General features: G+C 33.8%; 1 protein-coding gene across 1 annotated transcript in view; it reads right to left on the minus strand.

Moving 5' to 3' along the window:
* Nucleotides 1-1,263: 1,263 nt before the first annotated feature.
* Nucleotides 1,264-22,471, minus strand: part of dsx-c73A (doublesex cognate 73A) — a 116,138-nt gene continuing 94,930 nt past the window's right edge. Inside the window, exons 3-6 of the mRNA XM_075354296.1 lie at nucleotides 14,433-14,573; nucleotides 12,856-13,006; nucleotides 12,097-12,240; nucleotides 1,264-1,511 (exon numbers count right to left, since the gene is read on the minus strand). Coding sequence (XP_075210411.1) covers nucleotides 1,441-1,511; nucleotides 12,097-12,240; nucleotides 12,856-13,006; nucleotides 14,433-14,573 — 507 coding nt within the window. The 3' untranslated portion in view covers nucleotides 1,264-1,440. The remainder of the gene's footprint in view (nucleotides 1,512-12,096; nucleotides 12,241-12,855; nucleotides 13,007-14,432; nucleotides 14,574-22,471) is intronic.

Genomic DNA, 22,471 nt, shown 5'->3' on the forward strand with positions numbered 1-22,471 from the left:
CTACATTTTTAAAATTATAAACTGATTTACTTCCAACATTTCAAATCTCTGCAATAATTTTTTCTTTATAAATCTTAAATGAAAATCTGGGTTCTTCATAAATTTTAAAACTGAGTAATTTGAATTTTCAGTGATTTGAAAATATTTTTTATTGGAAATAATGGTTTTTTTAATGACTATTAAAGGTTTTACACTTCATTCTATTATTCATTGTTGAAATATAATTACTGAACAACATCCACATCTTGTAAGACAGTACTACTTGAGAGCATTTTTTGATCTTTATTTTAAGGAAATCTGTAATTCTGATTTATTTTCTGAAATAAATCATATTTTAAATTATAATATTTATGTTTTTGAGTGTGCCATGAGCAGTAATGTAAATAAATGAATGTACATAATCTATAAATTACATTTTGTTTTTCTTGCCAATAGTTTATATTTAACTACTGGCAATAGTTTATATCTACTATGCTGGCCTCCGTGGTATGAATGGTAGCATCTCAGCCTTTCATCCTGGAGATCCCAGGTTCGAATCCCAGTCAGGCATGGCATTTTTCGTACGCTAAAAAATTCCATTTCCATATCCTATGCATAAGCTTCAAGCTTATGTGGTGACATCAAGCAAAAAAAAAAAAAAAAAATTCACTGACTTCTATAAACTAAAATATTGTCTGTGTTTCTGTCACTGAATATAAGATTGCAGTTTTATAAGACTGGTACAAATAAATAATAAAGTTAAATATTTTATATTTTTATTTAACAGAAAGATGTATTCTTTGCCGTAACTTCTATGACTGACTCAATAGACTGATTTTGAAATCAATGTTACAGTATCCATTACATGAAATATATGTGCATATATTTCCATGCTATATTACATATTTAATGTATATCTGAACTTATCTATTATAAACATTTGTTTATTACAAATGAACGCCCATGTTACTACAAAAAAGATTACAATCTAATATTTTAAATTTATCACTATGATACTGCAAATACAAGAAATTGCTTATAAACGTGTGATTATTTAATTTTTATAAAAACTACATGAGTTACTGCATGTTTATTGGCAAGCTTAATCAATTATTCATGACAGTTTTATGAGTACACAAATTGAAATTATGATACCTATATTGTTTTTATAAATCATTTCCAGTATTTAGTTATTAATAAATATTTTAATTAAATACTGTAATTATACAATTACATTTACAGCATCTTACATTTGTTACCTTTAAGTTACAATATCAGTAACACAATATATTTCATTATAGAATTTTCATGATCATCACATTCTGATTTAAATAAAAATATATATTTGTTCATTAACAACTGGTATCACAAATCACATTATTTGTAGATAATATCTTCCAAGACTTAGGCACTCTTCATAATTTTCTTGAGTTTTTCTAACTGTATCTTCACTACTGATTTTCAGTCATCATCAATATTTATTGTTTTCATCATTTCATCGACTTTATACCACGGGAATTTAGGTACAGGATCTGAAAAAAAATTATATATATGAGTGGATAAACAAAGTAAAAGTAATAGAGTGAAATGTGAAAATTAAAACAAAATATTTGTCAATTATTGAGTGGAGACATTTTCCTATTCCTCTGTTGAGAGAAGATATTGTAAACCATCTTACAGAAAGAGGTACAGGCTTAATTTATTGCCTTATATCTGTTATTCTTTCTTATACTTAATATGTAAAGCATCTGAAGTAAAAAAGTCATCAGTTGTAATTCCTTCTCTTTAGTAGTATTGCTTGTTATAAATCAGATCTTGTGGTGAACAGAGAAAATGTAGGTGTCACATATAGTGCTGAATGTCTCCTGTAATTTGGTTGGCTTAGCATATTTATATGTAGCAGTATATTCAGCTTAATGGGGAAGGTAACAAAATCACTTCACTCTTCATTTTTCCTCGTAAGCTATTACAGGTAAGGATATTTGTCACTCTAGAATGGTTAGGTCATTTTTCGATGTTGATTTTGGCTAATGTTTCATGTCATGTATAGAACTGTTTTTCTTTTTTTAAGGCAGATAACACATGTGGACAAAACAAACATACATATTATAATATCTAAAATATTTTATAAAATTATATAGCGATTATTTATTTATTTATTAATATGCATTACATAAAGTAAATCATTTAGCATTCAATCATTCGAGTAGAAAAATGTTAAATCTGTTACACATATTTACATTTATTTTCATTATTAAACTCGCACCATGTAATAATAATAACATTCGCTAATAAAACTTATCACTAAAATAAAAAAAAATCTTTGATATTTGTTTTGTGTTTATTCTACTTATTATTTAACCTTAACTTCCAATCTCATTTTAAAATTCAAATAATTTATATGGTAAATTAAAAGCAGAATGGGACATAATAATAAGGATAGGTGCTAAGGAGACAATCCATTGATTTTTACTTCCTTATACGAAGTAAAGGAAGTATTGTAATTGCAAAAAATTTCAGTTTTCAGATTTCCGTGGAAATATCCATTTTGACCATTCCTGAATCCATTTTGACTAGTTTCGGCGTGATGTCTGTAGATACATACATATGTATGTACATGTCTTGCATAACTCAAAAACGATTAGCTGTTGGATGTTGAAATTTTGGATTTAAGATTATTATAACATCTAGTTGAGCACCTCCCCTTTTGATTGCAATTGATGGAACCAAGCGTGTCCAAGAAAGACCAAAATCCCAAGAATTTGAATTTTGGGCTATTTCTTAACTGCAGTAATAAGCTCTCATTGAGAGCTTTTCAATGATATATCATAAGTGGCACTTATGTTCACTGGTTCCAGAGTTAGAGTCAAATAAAATTTTAATTAATGAAATATTTGGATTTTACAAGGGAAGGCACATTGTTTGTTATAACATCGGTTCAAATCAGATTTCATCTTTTCTTTTTTTTAATTTTTTTAAAATTTTATTTAAATTTATTGATTTATTGATAATTAATAACCTGTGATTGTAAACAAATTTTTACAATAAATAATTATTCAATAATAATAATAAAAAAAAGATATGAAAAAACAGAAGTTATTAGTGAAATAAAATTTTATTTACTTTTAAAAATGTGTGTAAGTAATTTAATAGGCATTATTACATATGTTAATTATATATGTAATAGATTTGGTGAAATATCTGATTATTTAATATTAATTGAAAATTATAATTTAGATTTTGTAATTTAATTTTACTTTTTTCACTTTTGGATTTTCTAGTTTAATTTTATTTAATTATTTTGGTATTTATGTTTAATTGTATCTACATTAAAGTTAACTACAGAGTGACTGAAAAATTGTCACAAATGGCCCTCACAAGAACAACATGTATACTGAGGCATACATGCCTGATCTCGAATAAGTTGCAAAAAACTTTAACTTTTAGTTTATTACTTCTCTTATATTGTTAAACAATAGTCTCCCTAAGTCGGAGTTGATTATCATTTCATTTATTTGTTTTTTGTTTCCAATTACTGAATCGCTCTTTGGTTTTATATAATTCTTCAAATTTTAATTTGTGTACACATTCTCTAGTTTTCAAATTTTCTTTCTTTTTATATTCATCATCTCTTTTAATCTTTTTATTCTTTCCTTGGTCTTAATGTTTTCTTCCTCTTTATATCTATCATCTTCTCTTAATCATTTTATTCTTTCTTTGGTTTAAACATTTTCTTCCTCATCATATTCATCTTCTTGTCATTTCTTTAAGATGTATTTCTTCATGCTATTTTTCTTTTTCCTGTATGATTTTTCACCAAATAATCCAATAATAAAAACAGAGTATTTTACACCATAAGGTTGAAATTAACATTTGTAACCAGTATACAGGGGTTCACTAAATGGAATAGTTTAATTATTATTAACTTTTATTTATACGACACACCAGAAATATGAAACTTTTGTTAATCAGTAACTCATGAAAATATGAATAATATTGATCTAGTAATATGAGTAATAAAGGGACTTTTACTTTATCCTAATATTTCATGTAAGATTGTTTAATTAAAAGTTGTATAAATATTTGATGTTAATAAAAACTAATATTTCAGCAATTGTGTAACTGTCAAGTTTATTAAAGAATTGGAGGATCGTATTTCATTTTCAAATGAAATAAGTTTAAATGAAGTGCAGCAAAAAATGTGTATATGTAATTTAATAGGCATACAAGGAAGTCATGTTGTGTCCACATCAGATTTTTTAAATTTGTTACATCAGATTACCAATTTATAGGAAACATTGGGTCACTTTTAATTATGCTTTCTTTTTCCATTTCAATCTGAGTGATTTAAGAAGATCCTACAGACAGTCAGGTAGCCTCTGTCATTAAAGATGTTTATTAGAATAAGATTATCTACTCAAATAGAAACTGTTGGATCATATAATTTTGCATTTGACCTGAATATAATCAGATAAGGGACTGTATGTATTCATACACGTAAAGAAAATAACTATAACTATGAATGCCATTAATCAGAAAATGTTTTGTAAATATTTGTAAAATTGAGGAATAATACTGATTGATGGTAAGTCACTTGTAGAGTTATATTTTAAATGTATTTTTACATGGCTATTTTTTATTAAAAAAAATCTGCTGTAGATTTTCTCACTTCCCAGCTGAAATATCTTTACCCCACAGAAAATGCACATGTACTAAAATTATACAATGAAAATCATGGTAACAAAATGTTTTTAACCTCGGGTCTCTTTTCATGAGCAGAGGCTTGCTGTCTGAAAACTGTTACAACGGTTTTGCACCCTTATTGTTTAGACAATTCACACCCTTTTCATGGGGATTCAGAAGATTTGGCGCATGATTTGTTTGAGCACCTGCCTCATCGAAAAGAGTGGCAACGACTCCTGGTCGCAAGTACCTGTTACTAGCAAAGAGGCAATTACCCTTAGTCCTGCTCGTGCTCTTTTAGAGCATGGGCATAATTTGTAACTGTGTGTTGATCTTTGATTTCACACATTTGAGCCAGTAGTGGTGCAAAGAGTGAGAGGAGACTACAAAAGGTGTCCAGCTGCCTGTGGCTTGCTGCAGGTAGTTGTCACACTCTTGTGGGCTTGTGTCCAATATCTCTAAATAGAAGGAACACAGTGAGCATTTTGTTCGTATACTGTTAGGTCAGGGCATCTCCAAACATGACAGATGTTAGTGAGGTAGGTCGAAAGCCTATCCGGAGGAGGGAGCCGGAGCTTTTTTCTTTGACCTCCTTGAACACTGGTTCTGACAACGATAGTTCAGAAATAGATATAGGGATGACCACCTGGGTGAGCATGAACCCATTTATTGAAGAGTTTTTGCAAGCCGGGGGAAGGCCTGGCAGCTCTGCTTTGTTAGCTCGTGATGTTTTGGCGGAAATGGGTGGCTTGCGTTCCTATTTAGCAAACCCCAAATGTACTAGTGCAGCTACCAAGAGGAGATTATTGTCTTGGCTTGAATTCTTCTGAGCGGCTTTCACAGCTCTCATCGAGGGTTTCGAAAATCTTGCCTCAAGGCCTAAAGAAATAATTGTAGCTCAGAAACCGGCCCTGGTCCCGATACAACCGCGTAGGTATGCTGAGGTGGTCAGGGGCAGATGAAATCAGCCAGTCCTCTAAGAAACCTGAGGTTGCATTTTTTAATAGGGTGGAGGGCTTGACCAGCAGTCAGCTGAAGAAAGACCTCCAGATTGCCCTTCGGGGTGACCGGAAAGGTCTTAAAATCAGGAATATTCAAGAGACCGGCAAGGGATTAGGTGTGGTAGCGGATGATACAGAGACTATTCAGGCAATTAGAGATTCCACAGCGGTTAAGCGATTGAATGTGAAAATAGACTTGAAGAGAACACGTAAGCCACGTATTATAGTCTATGATATTGACCGTAACCTGACCAACGAAGATGTCTTGTCCCTCATTAGGGAGCAGAACTCTGATCTGGATGAAGCTGCCTTCACGTTGGACTTTAAAACGGGTAGGTGTGATACCCAGAAATATCACGGAGCCTTTGATGTAAGTTCTGATCTCTTTCAAAAATTTATGTCTACAGGCAGACTATTTATCAATTTAGGGTCCTGCCAAGTAAAAGAATACGTGGATATCCAAAGATGTCTCAGGTACTGCAGATGTAGTCACAGGGCTAAATTTTGTAATTTTGCCTTGATGTGTGCCCATTGTGGCAAGGAGGGCCACAAGCGTGAGGATTGTTCGCATAGGTCCAAGGCTCTGACCTGTGCTAACTGTAAGAGGTTGCACAAAAATCATGAGCACCCAGTTGTTAGTAAGGAGTGTGGCTGTTACGTAAGGGCTGTTGTGCTGTTCTTTAAATACTTAGATGGTTAGGTTCAGTCAACTAAATTCTCAGGGTGCTTATGTAGTCCAGGTTGAGTTAGGTGAGATTATAGACAGATGGAGCCTCGATGTTGTCCTTCTGCAGCACCCACATGTAATTAGGGATGATCTGCCAGGCTTTCATGATGTTGTCGTCAGACTTGCCATTCGCGGACAGAACCTTACAGTTGTTATTTCATATTTCCAATATAGGGATCCCACTGAGAAACACCTAGGAGATGGGGTAGGATCTTTCGTATTGTACGTAATGGTCCAATCCTTATTGGTGCCGACGTTAATGCGAAGTCGCTTTTCTGGCACAGTGGGATCACTGATCATGGTGGTGGCTTAATTGACAGTTTCATCGCGCAGCACAATTTTGATTTCTTTAATCTTGCAGACCAGTTGGCCGCTTACGTCGGTACGGTTAACGGACGAAGGGCCTTTTCAGGTACAAATATTGACATCACCTTTGGTTGGGACATCCTTGGCAGGGTCCTTGCTAGTCTGTCGTCGACGACTGTTCTAGGATCATCGGTTGATACTATTTGAAATAGTGGATGAGCTGTGCGATGGCCATGAGGGACACTTTCTGTTTACCGGGGGCGCTTCCTGCATAGGAGGGCGGACTGGCCGAAATTCCCCTCTTTGTTGGAGTACAGACTGGAGATTTTTTCTCGAGACTTTGACAGCCTGCCATTAGATGTTCTGCCAGAAAATTTCACTTCTGGGGTGGTGGGGGCGACTGAAGCTGCCATTCCTAGAGGCACTGGCCGGCAACGTATATCTGGTTCGTGGTCTCGAAATTTGACAGCAATGGAGGAGTCTGTGAATCGACTCAAAAGGGCTGTGCAACGAGAGGGTGATCCCGATCGACGTGCAGCCCTAACTGCAGATTACTGCAGAGCGAGGGCTAGGTACTTTCATAGCATTAGTTCCTCTAAGCGTAATTCATGGCGCTACTTCGTTCAGGAGCAAGGGAATAGAGATCTTGGGGCGTTGTGTATAGAGCCCTTGGACATAAGCGCAGGAAAGTTGTCCTCTTGTCAGCCTTATCAACCCGCGAGGGTGTGGTAATTGATAAGGACCGTGTCCTTAACATTTTGCTGAGTGATTTGCTCCCGAATGATACTATGTTGGGTGAGGTTTCATACCACCGACGTTTCAGACGAGAAGTCGCGATTTTTGAGACCGACTCACAATCTTCAAAGATCACTGGGACGGAAGTGCGCCAGCTAATCTGTAGTATGCCACGGAACATGGCTCCCGGATATGATTGTATCACAATGGAGCTCCTCGTCTGAGCGTTTCCAGTAGTCCTTGGTCCTCTAACTAGAATATATGATAGGTTGCTCTTCGCCGGCCACTTTCCGGCGTGTTGGAAGCGTGGAGACTTGGTGTTGTTGTTCAAGGTGGCGACAAAGATCCTACTGTTAGTTCTACTTACCGTCCACTAACGCTCTTACCCGTGATTGGTAAGGTTTTTGAGAAAGCCCTATATTTGCGTATTAATGTTAGATTGGCCACTGATCATTTGCTAATGGACAATCAATATGGTTTCCGACCGGGCAAGAGCACTGAGGATGCCATACTAAAGGTGATGGATGTAGCTTCCTCTAGTCCATGTAAATATCTATTAGGGATGTTACTGGACATTTCCGGGGCATTTAACAATTTATGGTGGCTCAGTGCCCTGTTTCAGATGCAGAAGTGTTAACTGTACACGAAATGAACGAGAAGTGCTCTCAAGTTATTTCAGCTACCGGACCGTTTCCCTGCGTGACGGCGGCTCGGAGGTTAGTAAAACCTTAATTAAAGGATGCCCTCAGGGCAGTGTTCAGAATCCCCTTCTTTTGATCATAGAATTCGATTCGATGTTGCGTTTAAGGTTGCCATGTGGTTGTCGTGTCGTCGCTTATGCTGACGACGCGCTGCTACTGATTGAAGGGGATTCGCGTAACGAGGTAGAGTTTCGAGCTGCTCATGCTTGTGCTACATTCCGACTGTGGAGTCTTCAACGTAAGATGATTTTCAGCCTAGAGAAAACCACAATGATGTTGCTTAAGGGCCGATTGGCTGCTACTCGACGAATCCTGGTCCGGATGGCTGGTCTCCCCAATCGGAACGTTACGACTAAAAAATACCTGGGTGTTATCCTTGATCAGAATTTTCGGTTCAAGGAACATCTGCAGTATGTAGCAAAAAACGCCGCTGATATTTTTTATGGAATCTCTAGAGTCATTCATCCCCATTGGGGGTTGAATTACTGTACTATGCGTATCCTTTACACAGGTGTCAGCGAAGCTATTATGTTGTATTCTGCGCCTGTCTGGGCTCACCGCATGACTTTTTGGTATTGCGCGGACATTTTACTGCGGGCCCAGAGACTTTTCTTGTTGGCTGTTATAGACGGTTAAAGAACAGTCTCGAGGGAGGCAGTCTGTGTTATAGCCGGAGTCAAATCAATAGATATCTTGGTTAATGAGCGTAAGGAACGCTACATTTCAAAAGTAAATAAACTATTGACGTCAGAACGAAAGCAGGAGATTGAAGACCGTGACCTTGCGTCTTGGCAGGTCAGGTGGGCTAAAGCCACCGGGTTGGTTTAGTGGTGAACGCGTCTTCCCAAATCAGCTGATTTGGAAGTGGAGAGTTCCAGCGTTCAAGTCCTAGTATAGCCAGCTATTTTTACACGGATTTGAATACTAGATCGTGGATACCGGTGTTCTTTGGTGGTTGGGTTTCAAATAACCACACATCTCACGTATGGTTGAATTGAGATTGTACAAGACTACACTTCACTCACACTCATACACATCATCCTCATTCATCCTCTGAAGTATTATCTAAACGGTAGTTACCGGAGGCTGAACAGGAAAAAGAAAGAAAAGAGGTCAGGTGGGCTAACCAGGTATGGCTTGGCTAACCAGGTATGGCGTGGTGTCAGAATTGTCAAAAGAGCTGAACCGGTGGGCCGAACTGCCATGCCAGGCGTACAGCCGGTAGGCGGGGATGCCCATTAGAGTCTAAAGACACTCCCCTGGGCGGCGTTATACTAGCAAGTCGGTCCGGCCCAAGGGTGATGAGAGGGGGGGAAAAAAAGGAAAAAAAAGTCAGGTGGGATGAATTCCCCGTCAGGTTGTTACACGCATGGTATATTTCCTATAATGTCTGATTTTGAGGCGATTGGATGGGTCTCCTCCAATCCGTATATCACACAGTTTCTCTCCAGGCATGGTGCCTTTCGGGCGAATTTGCCTAGGTTTCGTTTGGTGGATTCGAGTCAGTGCCCGAATTGTGGACCACGTCCTCTACGTCTGTCTCCGATACGAGGTCGAAGTTCACGAGCTGTTAGGGAACTTGAGTGAATAAATTCCTTTCTGGATCTCCGTATTAACTGAATGATCCGTGAGGAGCCAGCCTAAAACCAGCCTGTAGTGGCTGGTTTTCTTCCCGTCCTTGCGGTGTGTAGGTCTGTAGAGGGAGTTTAATCTGGTTACTCGATCGTGGTAGAATCCCGTGTGGCTAGGGTTCCGGCTTAGGGATTGGATTAGTTGGAGATAGGCGCATTGGCATCGTGCCACGGTTATATTGTTATATTTGTGATTCGCTTTGGGGCTTCCGCTGGTGGGGGTGGCCGCGCTGCCGGGGTATGTTAACCCGTGTGACCGGGGGCGTGGCTTCCCTCCGCGGGTGGCGGTCGTGATCGTGACTTGGTAATGCCACGCGAGACACCATGATCGGACCGGTTGGAAGTGCAGTGTTTGTCTCCGGCTCCTGCGCTGACCGGAATGAGGTTGCGTTCCCCTTGTTGGGTGACCTAAATTTGTCGATTTAATTGGGTGTAGGTCTGAATCTCTATGTTTCGTAAGACATAATTTTGATTGGTATGAGTATAGCACTGATTTAACTTTAAACTCGTTCGTTTTCTGAGGCATTCACATTCACGAACGGTGCTGTCAAATCTGGACCAGGCGCGGGGTTCGCGCTTCCACGGTTTCGGTCAGTTATTTTGATGGAATCATGTTAGGTTGTGTGTGAAGATGTCTGTTTGAGGCCTACGTGAAGTCAAAATTTGATTTGTATTTTACTGATACAAATGTTTGCCAAGACACTTACATCGGTGGCATCCCGACCGAGGCCTGGCTGATGACTGAGATGTAATCAGTTAGAGGGTCTAAAGATGACATCTGGTAAAGCCCCTCAGGGCTTGGAATGGAGGGGATGGTGTGGTGACCGGTAACCTCAGAAAATGGGTGTCTTCCCCCTTTGGGGTTGGGATGACAAAATGTTTTACTGTCATCATTATTTTGATAATATTACATATTTATATAAAGGCTGCATCAGGCAGTATCATAGATTTTTTCATTCATCAATTGAATGAATTCCAACTTACAACTTAATGCAGAACAAATATCAATAAACTTCCAAAACTTCACCATAATTTGACAACTCCAATCACTGTTTATCACCTGCTATCATCATAGCTGCTAAGATTAGCTATGATGCTTAGGACATAAATCTAAATCCAGTTAATAGTGTAAGTTTCTTGTAATTCATTTGAATCTTAGAGATGCTGGTGTACTTTGGTTATTAACTTCATTAGTGTTTAATAATTGTCATTATTATAGGAATGGTCAGCCTGAGACTGAACACAACCAATTATCAAACTTTTAATTGAGCAATTTTTACAGTCTCTTATGATAATAAGATACGCTAATATGATATCAACATAAATTAAAAATAGAAATTATTGCGGAAATAAGTTTGTTATAAAGGTTTTTCCATGGCCTACAAAACTTAACACAATAATTATAAATTTACTGAAGATCTTTCATTGTAGTTTTTGTTACTATATATGGTATAGTAAACAGCAGCAGCACATGTACAACCCTCCAGGTCAGTCTAGTGGTGAACTCAACATTGCAAATCTTTTGAAGTTGAGAGTTCTAAGGTTCAGATCCTAGTAAAGACAGTTTCTTTTATACGGATTTGAATACTAGGTTGTGGATACCAGTTTCTTTGGTGGTTGGGTTTCAATTAACCACACAACTCAGGAATAGTTGACCTGAAACTGTTCAAGACTACAGTTCATTTACAGAGGCTACAGAGGCTAGACAGAAAAGAAAAGAGAGAAAAAATTATATACAGTTTGTTTTCTGTTGTATTAACAATTATGTGATTAAATTTACACAGTTCTGAAATTTGCTTGATTCTGGAAAACAGTAATATGAATAAAGATATACAGTGCTTTAAATTTTAAAAAGTATGAGTGGTTCTAAAAAATTTAGTATTGGAAAAAATTATTGAGTCATCATTGTTACTGATTGCAGGAAACTTTTACAATACAACTATTGATAAATTCATAAGTAATTACAACTCATTTTATCAAAAGTTATGGTAAACTTTATATCAACAGCTTTTTCTGATGATATTTCTGATATGTCTGAGAAATTTCCTGAGAGCATTGAGGTGTGGTCATGGTAGCAGATAGAAACAACATTTACCATAGAAAGGGAATAGTGAGCCTCAGCAATCATACTGAGGGATAAAAGTTAATAAAAAATTAAAAATAACCACTAGGAAGTAAAATAACTATCTGTAGAATTTTTAGCATTTTTAATGAACATATTTAAGAAAACATATTTAATGAGCATTTTAAGAAAAATTATTTTAACAATATTTAAGAAAATATGATGAAAAAAATTTATGAAAACATGCAGAGCAAATTATGTTTTTACAAACCTCTAAGTAGAAGATCTCGTTCTACTCTGAGTGGTCGACCTCTCCTCTTTGTTGTAGTTACTGTACGATTAACACACATCATTCCATAAACCCTAATTCCAGGCACGCTTGCATATGTTGGTTGATCATGACTCATTGGTCCCTCTAAAACAAATATGTTTAAATACACTTAATAATGCAGTTTAAAATTTTGTTTTATAAAAATAACTTACGTAATGATTTGGAATTATTCATATCTGTTTGAGTAATAAAAATTATTTTTACAGGAAATAATTTTTTTGTTGCCATTTTTTTATTTAAACTTGGATTTTTTTAATATTATGGTCTATGATCTGAAAAATTATAACAAAATTATAAAGAAAAAGTCTGTTCAAATTACATGAATGAGAAATACTTGCAATTTTTACTTTTGCATCAATTTTTCATCAACACTTATTAATTCTTATTATATATTGTTGATAAATCCTGTTATTTATGTCAGCGGGTAATTAATGAAGTGTTTTATCATTTGAAAATAACTTTAACAGTTTTTAACAAATCTTATATAAACCAGATATCATTGTTCTCTATCCTCTAAGGACTTAAGACAGTGCTTAACTGCTAATTTACCTTTACCCTCAGTTTTCCCTTAGTATTATTGTGATTCATGATTAAATAAAAATAAATCAACCAAAAATAACTAATTAACTAAATAAATTAACAAAAAAAAAAAAATTACTAATTTATATTTAATTATTTTGTTTAGGCATTTATACTAACCTAGAACACTGGTATCAGGACATCTACAGATAACAAGGTAATGTGATTTGCCAGTTCTGATGTTCTGCAATGCTAACAGCGACCAATCCCTTGGTGATCTGCATAGACGCATGTCGGATACAGGTTCACATGTTTTGACTAAAGTGAGAATCTAAAACATAAATTGCTTTAAGTTATTAATTTTTCAATAACTCTTCGGATTTCTAGTGAAAAAAAATGTTATTTGAGTATTTTATAACTTAATATAGAAGGTATTAAAATTTAAATATTGCACTCTTTCACTGATTCTATTCAGTACATAGTATATGAAAAGATGAAGATTTCAGCTAAATTCTATTAAACTTTTTAATATGCTTCTTTTATTAAGCTTTTCATGGTTTTTTTAGGTTAATTCTTTAAAGTATCCAATTAATTGTTATTTAGGCTTAAGTTTATTGAAATTATGTATGTTACTCGTATTTTATTGTTATTTATAACAGTGATGATGGTGATAGTGTAAGCGGCGATCAAAAGTCGTGAATGTGAAAGGCCGTTTGCTGAGAGTCAGGACATAATCTTTAAAGAATGAGAATAGTAGAAACAGTACATAAAAGACAGTCTGTCCGGTCTTCTGTCATATCAGTCGGTCTGTTTATTAGTTGAGTGGTGCTTTGGGTAGATTCCTCTCTCTTGCCATCTCTTCTTTTACAAAGGATTATCACTTTTTTCTATCTGGCACTCTATCTCTCTCCATCATCTTTCTGTTCATTACATCATTATGAGGCCGTTACTTGGAACATAAAAAAGCAGACCGGCTGACATGCCGTTAGTTACTACTAGATTGCTCCTCTATCATTCTTTCTTCTTGAAGTTTTATTTTTCCATTTTTCTTTTTCTTTCATCTCTAATCTCAAGGTTATAGAAAAAAATATCTCTTACTTTAATTTCGAATTTTTTTCTGAAAAAAGTCGAAGAAAAGTAATTTCACTACTCAGTTTCTAATAGTATTTATGATATAATCTCCGTCTCTCTACTTGACCGACTTCACTCAAGTAGATAATTGAAACTTTTCGAATTTACGCCTTTCTTGCACAAACCTACAACAGTTCTTCAATCGAAATTATGATTATTATATAAGTGTTCCGTATAGACATCTTACTCTCGTTTGTCTATTGAACCGATTAAATTAATAATTGCCAAAGAAAATCAATTAATCGCGACTGTATTATAAAAAAAAAAAAAAGGCTGGACAATTCGAAAAAAAAATTGATCAAAAGAATGTAGCTTTTAATTTATTGTAAAACGTATATTACAGCAAATCTTGAATATTCAGCTTACGTATATTCATTAAGATTACTTAAAGGAAACTACGTATTATATATAACAGTAAGAAATATTTGCATAAGCAAACAGAAAAAATATTGTAAACTGGAATTTCTTGAATATTAAATTAAAAACTGATTAGCATTAATGATAGATATTAATTACTAAATATTAATAATATGTATTATCATTACTAATTAAAGCTAATAAATGATCTGAGTTAAACAACTTTATAAAAAGTAGACTATCTTAATTAACTGGATATAAAATATTACCTTGCCCTTCGGATCAGTGCTCAATTCAGTGGTGTGTAGATCATCAGAATTCAGACTAGCAGAGCACGGTTCTCTATATCTGGAAGGACACGCGCATAGCGGTTGGGTGTAATTTAGCCTTACATAAACTGCGTTGCAGACCTGAAAAAAAAATATATGTGAAATATACCAACTTAATAAACTGTATGAAAAATACCCACGGTTTGATTTTTATTATTTAATATTTACTGTCCTACTGTTTCTAACGATTTTAAGAATCGATTACTCTTAAAATTCAGTATTTAACAAGTAATAATTTCTAAATTATTTTCGTGCTGATGGTCTTAAAAATGTTTGTTTTTTGAAGGCTATTTTGCTTTTCAAAATCTTAACCGATTTTGTAATTGGTTTTAAATTCTTTTTTTTTTTGCTAGCGTTTTTTTTATAAGTTCGTTAAAACGTTTCTTTAAATTTCAATCGATATTTTGAAAGATCGTTTTTGAAAATTCATTTTCAGTTGAAATTAAGTTGCATTTCATGGTTAGTTGTTACAAACATTTTGGTAGCTTAACAAAATCGTTCGTTATGGATAAATGTAAATCTATGACTCATCGCTTTAAGAAGATAATTTTCTGAAATTGATTACTTTTTTTTTACCACCAAAGCAGTATGTTACTGACTGTCGGTAACAACGCCTTTTATTCTGTAATATTGTGATCATTGGTATGTTCTATCTTCACATCAACAAAACAAATTTAGAAATTTTTTTATGATACATTTAGAATCAACCACAGGTTGCGTTTCTCAATTTCAATAATATATATATATATATATGTTTTTTTCAATTTTATTAATTTCTGAATGATTATTTTTACAAAAGTAAAAAGATAAAAATTAACGTTTCACAAAATTCCACTCTTTTGAACGTTTTGTAAAAATTCCATTTTTATGATTAAAAATTTGTAACATTATTTTTAAATTAGTTTTCTTAGCGCGATCGAAAGTGTGAATTCAACATTGTCAATGAACAATAAAGAAAATTTTGCGAATAAGTTCATATCGGTTGGCGTAGAATCATCTGAATTCTGAATTAATATTAGTTTGTACTCTTTATCAAAATTCTATTTTAACCTAATATTATATTTAATGTCGAAATTTAAATTCATTAATCTGTAAAACGAATGGATTTAAATGTAAAAAAAAACAAAAAAAATTAAATGAGACACACCAGTTGCAACATCACTAAAGGAGGTGGTATAAAATATTCAAAAATATTTTCTGGAATCGCCAGAAAACTTTATTCAGAAAGTGATTCCACATTAAATTAAAAAAAACAAAACAAAACTAAATTTATTCTTTTTTAAACTAATTTCAACACCAATAAGTTGAAAGACCAGTTAATTAAAAAAACAAAAACAAATTAAACATTTTTTTTCATTAAAAATTGAAAATGTGAGTATAAGAGGATTGAAATTACTGTTGTAAACTTGAAGATGGGATAATTTGTAGCTTAATTGATGTAGCTGTACCAAGATGATGAAAAGAACTTCTTTTAGTAAACTTTTTCTGACAACTGAAAACTCTCAGCGTATTTGAGTGATTTAATAAGTTTTACTCGGGAGTGGTGTGGACCTATTTATCATAAATGTCATCAGTTTTATTACAGATATGTTATATATATATTTTCTGGAAACATGATTTCTTTTTTATATTTGTATAGTTTTTTTAACTTCTACAGTACCGAAGATAACCTTATTAGCTCAGTATTTGCATCATCACTAATAAGTTCACATAAAACCAGAAATCAATTAAGGATTGTAATTGATTTTCAGTAAAGAGCTCCGTTTCTTGTCTTGTTTTATTTATTAGCGTAAAACAAAAATGGGCTTTCATTAGTAATATAAATGTTGAAAATAAGATTGAATGATGAAATTATTAAACTATAATTTACATGAACTCAATAATGCGGGTTATTATTATTCGTATGAAAAAAAGGTATCGACAGTAATTCGATTTTCACTATTAAAAATTAACGGTAAAAATAAATAAAAGTAAATATCAAAACAGGACTAACTAAACAGGATAATATAAATTATAGAATTTGTAAATAAAGTCATTTTTAAAGAAAAACAGTAGAAATAATTTTGGTTTTTTGCGAGGTTCACTTATTTAACGACCTGTTTATTAACAGTAAATTATTTTTAACTATCTTTAAAGAATGGAGTTCTCCATTTTTATCTGATAAAACTTTTTTTCTGTTTGGTAGTACAATAAATTAGAATCATTGGACTCATTAACAAAACTTTTATGGATTATATGTTTTTCAGAGGTAGTTGAAGTCATTACCAAATGGCATCGATCTCATTCGGTCAAAAATTGGCCTATTTTTAACTGGTCAGTGAAGTATTATATCGATAGTTTTACGAGGGCTATTCAGAAAGTAAGGAACGTTTTGGAATTTAAAAATACCAAGTACAAGAAAAACTTTTTATTATATACATGTGAAAGAGGAACTAAAATACTACTTTTCAACATAATCACCATACAAATTCAGACACTTATCATAACGGTGGACAAGCTTTGAAATTCCTGTGTCATAGAATTCTGCCGCCTGTGATCTCAACCACTCAGTGACGCGTACTTGAAAATTTGTGGTAGCCTAGCTTCTGCGAAACAATTTCAAACAATAAAGTCCGTGAAACTTGTGGGAAACATAGAGAAAGCTCAGTTATTGTGAAACGGCGGTTTTCACGAATCTTTTCGTCAACTTTGGAGACCAGATCGTCAGTCACAATGCTCGGATGTTCACTCTTCTCTTTATCGTGAACGTTTGTTCGGCCATTTTTAAACCGAATGCACCACTTCCTGACAGAACTTTCACTCATTACGTATTTCCGGTACACTTCACACAGTTACCGATGAATTTCTATTGGTTTTAAGTTGTTTGCCAACAAAAAACGAATTACAGACCGCACCTCACAACTGGCGGGATTTTCGATTGCAGCACACATTTCAAATTTGTATAAAAAAAAAATGGGCAGTTCGGAGATGTTCCCGTTGTCACGGCTGGACGCTGACTGAGGTGCCGACACGAGCACACCAATATATACGCGATTGGCGTGCGCCTGGCGGCGTCAGGTGGAAACGTTTCTTACTTTCTGAATAGTCCTCGTATAAGTATCGGCCTTTTTATATCTTCCTTCTTTTTCCTGTTTAGCCTCTGGTTATTACCGTTCAGATAATACTTCAGAGGATGAATGAGGATGATATGTATGAGTGTAAATGAATGTAGTTTTGTACATTCTCAGTTCGACCATTCCTGAGATGTGTGGTTAATTGAAATCCAACCACCAAAGAACACCGGTATCTACGATCTAGTATTCAAATCCGTGTAAAAATAACTGGTTTTACTAGGACTTGAACGCTGGAACTCTTGACTTCCAAATCAGCTGATTTGGGAAGAAACGTTCACCACTAGATCAATCCGGTGGGTTTCGGCCTATTATAAGTCTATAAGTATTATCACGTGAATACGTCCTATTGTGAATAAGTTTTATTATTATTCTAAGTTATTTTTTTGTGTTACTATATATGCTATTTTCATTACCTAAAAATTAACTCTCTTTTTTTGTTTAGCTTCCGGAACCACCGTAAGGTATTACTTCAGAAAATGAGTGAGGATGATATGTATGAATATAAATGAAATGAAGTGTTGTACAGTCTCAGGTCAACCATTTTTGATGATGTGTAGTTAATTGAAATCCAACGACCAAAGAACTCCGGTATCCACGATCTAGTATTCAAATCCGTATAAAATTAACTGCCTTTACAAGAATTTGAACCTTAGAACTCTCGATTTCAAAATCAGCTGATTTGCGATGACGAGTTTAACCACAAGACCGACTCGGTGGGTCACACAAAGATTAACTACTTAAGTAAAATGTACTTTTTCCAACAATGAAGTATTCTTGTAAAAAAATAAATATTGTTCTATAAAATTTATATAAATAGAAACGGAGATTCATTTACAAACTTAAATACCAAATTTTGTTTTAATCTAATTATTTCTTTTACGTCATTACTATTATTTATCTATTCTTTTGTTAATTGTACAACTGCGTCTATTAAAAATGATTAATTCTATCTGAATAAAACTGCCACCATTATTTGGTTTATAATGTATAAAAATGCAGTAAAAAATTATTAATGAATTAAAAAAATAGCGTGGAATATATTACTTTTTTTTTCATAACAATAAAAAAAAGAAGAGAGAAAGAAAGAAAAAGAGAAAAAGGATTTATTTACATAAAAAATGAGGTTCATTTGTTTTAAAATAAAAATAAGTTATCTTTAAAATTCCAAATTTCCAGTTACGTACATTTTTTAATTTGATAAGTCTCCGAATTTGATTTCAGCATGTAAAAATGTATTTGTAAGAATATAGACTTAGCGGGACAGAAAATAAGCCTGATTGATGAATTTAGAATTTTACAAAATTCGTATTTTTGGTTCTCCATTGAAAAATTTAAAAATATATTAGAAAAGAATGGCACTGGGAGATCCTGTTTTAGGCAAAGATGAAATTCCGTGGAGATTAAATGGCAATTATGGTTCATATTGCACAATAACTGTTAGTTATTCCATTTACTGCTGAAATAAAAAAATAAAAATGTATGTTAATTATTACATTTTTATAATTACGATATTTGGGTATTAAGATTTCATTGTTGCTGTTATTATAAATATTTAAAATAGACAGTTATTTTGATAACTTTATTGTATCAAGTTAGTAATTTTTCAAACAAATTATTATTTTATGTTGATTAAAACGTCAGCATAAAATTTTGGCTTAAATCTTTACAAAAATTAAATAACTAAATATTTAGATATACGTACAACTCACGTAAACCAAATATTTATTACGACGATATGAATTATTTAAATTTAAAAGAAATATTTTCACAAAGCAACTATTCGTATTTTTGTGCTTTTATAAAATATTATAAGAGAAATTTTAAAATATATCGTCGACCTCTGTAGCTGAGTGATATTTCATCAGCCTTTCATCTTCAAGGTCCCAGATTTGAATCACAGTTAAGCATTAGAAAAAAAAAATGGGATTAATCCAGAGTTTAACGTTGTAATGTGCTATAGATCCATAAAAGATAGTATTTATTCTTATTTTAATTCTATAACAGAGAGTGTTCGAATGGTTATTTGGAAAGTTTTTAAGTTCAGTACACTTGTTTCATTTATTAGTGAAATTATATCTTTATCATAAGAAGAGAATATGACCGTAAGAAGAAGTAGTCGTTTGAGGTAATTATTCTAACAATTTCATTCTAATTACGAGAATAATGAAGCAAAGAAACAGTTATTCTGTACGGTTAATGAAATAAATTAGAAAACAAGGATACGCTTAAAAAAAATCTTAAAATCTAAAACTAGATGGCTATTTCGACTGTTTTAAAATCATGATTAGTAGGAAATAGTGTTAAAACATTAAATAAATAAATGAACAGATAATTGAAATAATAATAAATATTTATTATTAACAAGTAACAAATACCTAGAAAACAGTGTAAAACAAGTATTTTATAATTATTTTTTTATATGAAAGTACTGGTTTTGTTGTTTCTTATGCATTGTTTATTTTCTAGTTAGTACTTATTATTATTTGTCATTTAAATTACTTTTTAATTAATTACTCTATTAAAAAAAAAACTTTTTACACTATTTCATTATTTATTTTTGATCATTATTTAACAATCGAAATGTCCATCAAGTTTTAGATTTTAGGTAAATTTTTTGAAAAATATTTTTAAGTGTTGCTGTTGTTTCCAAATGCATTTGTTTTGCAATTAAAACAAAATTTTTTAAAGTTTGTTTATGTAAACGAATAAAAAAGGTAGTTATAGAAAACGTGCACTGCTGTCTTTAGTGTTTATATATATATATATATGAACTACATATGTTTAAGTTTACCATTAAGTCTAAAACGTTTCTTCCTGATATAAAAATATAAGTTTCATAATTTTCAGATATTTATTACTAGTGTTTACAATTGTGATAGTCTGGTAGAGCTTGGAATGAATAATTAATATGAAATAGTTTTATTTCCCATTATTAGTAAACAGAAAGACAGTCTATGTCGCAATAGTTTATTTAAAAACGAAAATTATAAAGTTTTCTTCAACATTTAAAAATTGACATGGGTCACAGACCGTAATTTTTGTTTAATTTAAAAAAAAATTCATTACATCAAATTCAGTACTTATTTAATCTACAGTTGAATTTCTATAATAAAAAAATATTTTTAGACTCCTGCATGTGGGAAAATTTGTTAGTAAAATGTTTGAGTCAATATATGCAGGGGGTTGAGTAAATAATTTTCTGGGGTCAATTTCTCAAAATTTTTGAACATAACCCCGTTTTATATTAAGCTCAGCACGTGAATGCATGCTTATCTTACTATTTACAAAAAAAAATCTTGTCCCAAAATTCCCCCTTCCCCCAAAATCGAAAAGTCCCTATTTTATTTATTGCATATATTTTAAGTGATTCCCAAAACTGTGCGCCGTGGAGCCTCGGGGAACCGCGGCCTCTTCACAGGGGCGCCGCGAAATATCGCTTCATAATTAATCGAACCAAAACATTTACATTTGGCCTAACTAAACAAAAAACAACGTGAGAAACTAAAAATATCTAGAATTTTTGTGTGCCGGCCTCCGTGGCGCGAGTGGTAGCGCCTTGGCCTTTTACCCGGGTCCTGGGTTCGATTTCCGGTCAGGCATGGCATTTTTCACACACGCTACAAAGCATTCATCTCATCTTCTGCGGGGAAAATATTGCGGTGTGGTGTTTGTCTTTACTTGATCCTGTATAAAAGTAAAGACGCCGGCGCAGAACATTCTAGCAAATGCAAACCGGAAACGCTGCGGCTTCTCGATCGCGCTAGAAATGTCAAGGTGCGTAGACCCTTCGCGACAGATTTGGACTGTTCTGGAAGATTTTGCGGAAAGCATATAAGCAAGCGTTACCGGCTCTACTCAGTAAGTCGGTTTATAATCTAAGTCTAGTGAAATTAAACTCAGCGTTTCATATAAATAAACAGCGATATAAATTAGTTCATGTAGCGTAGTTAGTGTTATAGTAATACTTCTTGTTTTTTGTATTTGATAAATAATTTTGTGATTTTTTGCTCTTGTATCTTTAATGATGGACCTATTTCTGAACAGTAATAAACGTAGTAGTGCAGATAAAGAAAGTATGTCTTCAACCAGTGGCAGGACTGCGAAGAAACGAAAATATCGTAAATATGACGGTTATTTAGAGTTTGGTTTTACGTAACAAATTTTTATTGACATAGAGGCAGCATTTCCTTCTTTGTGTTGGAGTTCTGTCCTCTATGAGTTGGAACGCCGCAATTTTCCCATAGCCCTGCAGGCCGTAGTACGTGACTACTTGTCTGATCGCACGGCTCTGTTTAAGGATGCGCACCTAGTTGTGGAAAAGTCCGTCACCAGGGGAAACCCGCAGGGCTCCGTTCTCCGTCCCTTGCTGTGGAACCTGGTATTCGACGGATTTTTGGGACGACATTCCCGGAAGGGGTCACGCTCAGCTTTCGCCGATGACTATCTCCAGTTAGTTCGTGACAACTCACGACAACAGCTAGAAGATCGAGCGCAGGCAGCTTTGTCAACCGTAGAGGGTTGGATGAACATTCAAAATTTAAAGATTTCTGTGCCGAAGACGAAGTTTATGCTTCTCAATGGTGCAGACAAATTATCATACAGTTGTAACCCCCGTATTAAGTATAAAGGCTGTGTAATCAGCCGAGTTCGAGTTCATAAATACCTAGGTGTTTTCTTTGATGAGAAGATTCTATTTAGCAACCACATTAGGCAAGTAGCGGCGGACGCCGACTTTATGATCCACAAGCTTAGAAGGATTGCTCGAAAGGATTACGGGCTGTCGGGCTGTCATTTGTATATGGTGTACCGAGGTGTCTTTGAAAGTATGACATCTTACGTGCCGTCCGTTTGGGCGCTTAGGTTGGA

This window comes from Lycorma delicatula, chromosome 1, assembly GCF_047948215.1.
Source record: "Lycorma delicatula isolate Av1 chromosome 1, ASM4794821v1, whole genome shotgun sequence".
In the NCBI taxonomy this organism is placed as follows: domain Eukaryota; kingdom Metazoa; phylum Arthropoda; class Insecta; order Hemiptera; family Fulgoridae; genus Lycorma; species Lycorma delicatula.